This window comes from Epinephelus moara, chromosome 17, assembly GCF_006386435.1.
Source record: "Epinephelus moara isolate mb chromosome 17, YSFRI_EMoa_1.0, whole genome shotgun sequence".
NCBI lineage: Eukaryota > Metazoa > Chordata > Actinopteri > Perciformes > Serranidae > Epinephelus > Epinephelus moara.
In genome coordinates this window covers 32,716,964-32,721,630 of record NC_065522.1, presented here as the reverse complement: position 1 = coordinate 32,721,630, position 4,667 = coordinate 32,716,964, and the positions used below count along the sequence as shown (strand labels likewise).

The following is a 4,667-nucleotide window of genomic DNA, read 5'->3' as shown; positions in this document are numbered from 1 at the left end:
ACACCAAAACAACCAACAAACAAGAACTTAGCTGTAACTCCAACTGTGCACTCCTGCTCTCTCCTCCAGCTCGCTCATACACACACCAGCACGCGCACTCACACAGCTCTCATCCCCGTCACACTCGCACCCCGCCCCCCTACCTATACTCATTCAGTCCCAAACATGCCATTAACTCACAGAACACTGACATTATAACAGAATATTTACTGCAGGGTCGCTACAATATCGTAGCATGATTTAGATTCCTAAATAAATATTCACCTCATCGCTAGATAGGCCTACTCCTGAAAAACTTGAAAAACTCGTGGATGATGCCATCTCTGTCTGCGCAAGGCTTTCTGTCCTACGAGGCCACCGTCACTTACCCGACGGGAGTGGTTAGCGAGTGTGCGCGAGTGAGCGCTGCAATCTAGAATTTGACCGCTGATGTCACTGGTACTCACCATTTTTACACACTGAGGCTTTAAATAAATAGTGTTGTATGTATCTATAGCTGTATTCTTAATGCAGGTCTAAAATACAACGTGTTTTGCTGGAGGCTAACTTGTTAAAAACAATAAAGTGCTTCCTCTTATTCAAAGTCCACGCTGTTACAGGACAGTCAGGCTGTCTGAAGACTCCAACGCATGTCCTCCTTTGGACTGAATTCTCAGTGACTTGTGTATGTGTTACAGTCTTGACTTGTCCAACAATCCATTGCACTTCAGTAACTTGTTTCACATTGAAGAGGGAACAGAAGGATCTTAGTATAATGCTGATTCTTTAGAGGGTCTGTGAGCGCTCTTGGTATCTCCACTTCCAAGTGTCTTTCCTGTCGTTAGATGCGGATGATACTACCCTCCGTTGGAAAATGTTTTCAGCAGCTGAAACAGAAAAGGGACACGCAGATTTTATAAAGTATAAGTTACAAGTTGGATTTTTTTCTATGATTCCCAAGCACATTTATGGACATAAATTCACAATAGGCAAATAACAGAATTATACTAAAGAAGAGTACGTGACACTGAATCTAAAATGTCTGTTCAGATTTGAGTTCAGACTCAGAGGAGAGATACTCACTTTTCAGTTGCTGTCGGCTGCGTTCGAGGTTTTGTCACCCTGTATGGACGAGCACAGCAACAAGGTCAAGACAAACACATCATCACAAGTTTCTACCTGATCTGATTGGCTCAGTGGCTCACCTTTGGTTCGATAAGAAAACAACTATATTCTTGTCAGATGAATGTAATGACCGCTGACCTGAGAGTCTCCAGTCTCCATTGTGGACTTTCCAGTCCAGCAGAGAGCAGTTTCACCCCTAAATCTTGCAAGCTGTTGTTGGTCAGGTCCAGCTCTCTTAGATGGGAGGGGTTGGACATCAGAGCCAAGGCCAAAAAACTACCGCTGATGTCTGACAAGCTGCAAAAACTCAGTCTGAACAAAGATCAAAACATGTAGTTAGAGAAAACACTCTCAAAGATCATATTCAACATTTCATGAACTCACCATAGCCATGGAGGATTATGTCCAAGACCACAGACATTAGGCCCTCGATGTGTCATTAACAAAGGAGTGAATAAAATGTTACTGACCTCAGAGTTTCCAGTTGACAGTTTGGACTCTCAAGTCCAGCAGACAGCAGCTCCACTCCAGAGTCATGTAGCATGTTATAACTCAGGTCCAGCTCTCTCAGATGGGAGGTGTTGGACTTCAAAACTGAGGCCAGAGAAGAACAGCTGCTCTCTGACAAGCTGCAGTATCTCAAACTAATGGAAGAAAAAAACATTTGTTAAAAGTCTTAAAACTTTGAGTCAAACCAACAATGTTTACATGTATTCTGTCTGTTAGTTGATGGTGTGTAAACAAACTGACAGCACATTTTAAAATTAAATATTTTTGCTCTTTTGTCACAAATTACTTAATTTACTCCAGGACAGAATTTCGAATGTTTCCAATTCCAGAAATAACAAATTTATAAGATTCTTTAGCTGCAGTGAAGGTGTGAGTGCTCTAATTAAAGCATATGAACAACAGTGAATTATAAAGTGTAGTTTCCTCTGCTACAGCATGTTCAGACTGTTAGTGTGTAGCACATGTTTAGTGTGTAATAGTCAGTGTGGGTCAGCATGATAAGCTTGATGTCTGTAGACAACTGCTATATTCAGGACAGAGCCAAAGAGTAACTGTCTGACCTGAGAGTCTCCAGCCTACAATGTGGACTCTTCAGTCCAGTAGACAGCAGCTTGACTCCTGAATCCTGCAGTTTGTTGTTACTCAGGTCCAGCTCTCTCAGATGGGAGGCTTCGGATTTCAGAGCCGAGGCCAGACAAGGACAGCAGCTCTCTGACAGCCAGCAGCCACTTAATCTGAATAAGGGAACAAAAAATAACGCCTGAGGCTAAAAAGACAGGAAAGCCTACTTCATGCTGAGGTACGTCCTCACTTCTGAACATTACGAGACACAGGGCAACATTACAATCACCACACCTAACGCAAATGTGGAAGTGTTTTCGGCCCTGTCTACACATGTGCAGATATTTTTGTTGTAAACCGATATTTTCCTCAACATTTCAACACGTTTAGGTCACTAAAACACAAATTTTATATAACGCCTTCTGAGGTGCAGATTTTTTTTAAAACTAAACAATGTTCAGAGAACGATGACGTCATCTCCTCAATTTGCACTTGCCCACTGTTGCTTTCTGTAATAAGCATACGCTAGAAACAACAAATGGCAGACTACCGGTTTGCTAACGTTTTGCTAGCACTGCTTGGACTTATGCCTACTTCACACTTGACCCCTGTATGGTTACACCACTTCAAGGACAAATAAGGTCATCTAGAGCCCCAAATGTTTGTGTTCCACCCATTTATATACAGTCTACGGTTCCACCTCAGTGTACGCAATTTTATTTTGTAAAACCAAGATCATGTGGACAGAATTTGTTTTGTTTTCATTTTTTAGAAAAATCTGTTTACATGTAGACAGGGCCTTAAGCTGAGGTTCCTTTAATGGCCGCTAGGAAATGTGCATAAAATCTTAAAGTGCTGAGTCGAAGGCCAAATGGACCTGCTTTACGTTCTTGAATATAAGAACAGAGCAAACCATTTGCTTCACAGACATATCTATAAACATGACACTTAATAAATGCACAGTCAATAAAAAATCAAGATGGCTGACCTCAGAGTCTCCAGTCTACAGTTTGGATTCTTCAGTCCAGCAGACAGCAGCTTCACTCCTGAGTCCTGCAGCCTGTTGTCACTCAGGTCCAGCTCTCTCAGATGGGAGGGGTTGGACTTCAGAGCCGAGGCCAAGACTTCACAGTGAGTCTCCAAAAGTTGACAACAGGAAAGTCTGCAGATTTGATAAAGAATTAGTGATTGTTGAACCAAAGCTGAAACCCAGTGTACACATTTCTATTTGTACAGAACACAATGGATAGGTACATATTAGCAGGTAGCTGCTAGGCTCATCTGTGACATGCCAAACAGCGTCAGAGAAACGCTGATCTGTAACATCAAATGCTTTATTCAGGGTTTTAATCGCCTGGTCCATTTGTTTTGGAGAGGAGGGGCCTCTGGCGATAATTCGGTTCCAGGTAAAAACCTCCTGAAAGTCTCAATCTGAAAAGGGTGAGCACACACTGGGCGAACGGCCCATCTGCACAAACGCTGATTTGTACTGTGTTTTTTCCATCTGGTCTGTTTATTTTGGAGAGGAAGAGACCTCTGTGGATAATTCAGCTCCCTGTGAAAACCTCCTGAACACTGCAGGAATTCTAACCAGGAGAAGTTTCAGCTGGTTCAGCTGCAGTCCTCACCACTAGATGCCACTGAATCCCCCTAAATCTGACATGCTGCTCCATTAAAAGACCACTCCAGTGGTGTTACCTCCCCATTCATGGCAGCTGAGAACTAGGAGATCTGAGAATAAGATGTTTGCTGGCTTACCGAGCCTTTCTGCAATTCCTGACAGCTGGGATCAATCTATGTCGCCCCTCCTCTGACGTCCTGTACGCCTTCATGTCCAGCACATCCAGGACCTCATCTGACATCTTCAGCTTCAAAGCCAGAGCCGAGCAGTGGATCTCAGAGAGGTGCGTGCCCCATCTGTTCTCTGATTTCAGGTACTTTTGAATGTCCTGATGTACTGAGTGGTCGTTCATCTCCATCAGACAGTGGAAGATGTTAATGCTTCTGTCAGGAGGGATGTCAAAGGTGCTCATTTCCTTCAGATTGTGGATTACTTTGTGGATGCTTTCTGGGCTGCTCTCTGTCTGACCTAAAAGTCCTCTTAAGAGTCTCTGATTTGACTCAAGTGAAAGGCCATGCAGGAAGCGGACAAACAGGTCCAGGTGGCCATTTTGGCTCTTCAGGGACTCATCCAGGGCTTTCCTCAGGAACATGTCCAAAGATGGGTCACAGGTACGATACCTACCCCAGGCATTCCCCAGAAAAGTCTCCAGTGTCTCGCTGTCCCCGTTCATGTGACAATGAAAAATATACACCGCAGCCAGAAACTCCTGAACGCTCAGATGAACGAAGCAGTAGACTGTTTTCTGGAAGATCACAGACTCTCTTTTGAAGATCTCTGTACAAACTCCTGAGTACACTGAGGCCTCTGTGACATCAAGACCACAGCGCTCCAGGTCTTCTTGGTAGAACATGATGTTTCCTTTCTCCAG

General features: G+C 43.7%; 1 protein-coding gene across 1 annotated transcript in view; it reads right to left on the bottom strand.

Moving 5' to 3' along the window:
* Positions 1 to 6: 6 nt before the first annotated feature.
* LOC126403895 (NACHT, LRR and PYD domains-containing protein 12-like) overlaps positions 7 to 4,667 on the bottom strand; it is a 16,702-nt gene continuing 12,041 nt past the window's right edge. Inside the window, exons 6-12 of the mRNA XM_050066715.1 lie at positions 3,934 to 4,666; positions 3,164 to 3,337; positions 2,175 to 2,348; positions 1,575 to 1,748; positions 1,243 to 1,416; positions 1,063 to 1,101; positions 7 to 866 (exon numbers count right to left, since the gene is read on the bottom strand). Coding sequence (XP_049922672.1) covers positions 860 to 866; positions 1,063 to 1,101; positions 1,243 to 1,416; positions 1,575 to 1,748; positions 2,175 to 2,348; positions 3,164 to 3,337; positions 3,934 to 4,666 — 1,475 coding nt within the window. The 3' untranslated portion in view covers positions 7 to 859. The remainder of the gene's footprint in view (positions 867 to 1,062; positions 1,102 to 1,242; positions 1,417 to 1,574; positions 1,749 to 2,174; positions 2,349 to 3,163; positions 3,338 to 3,933; position 4,667) is intronic.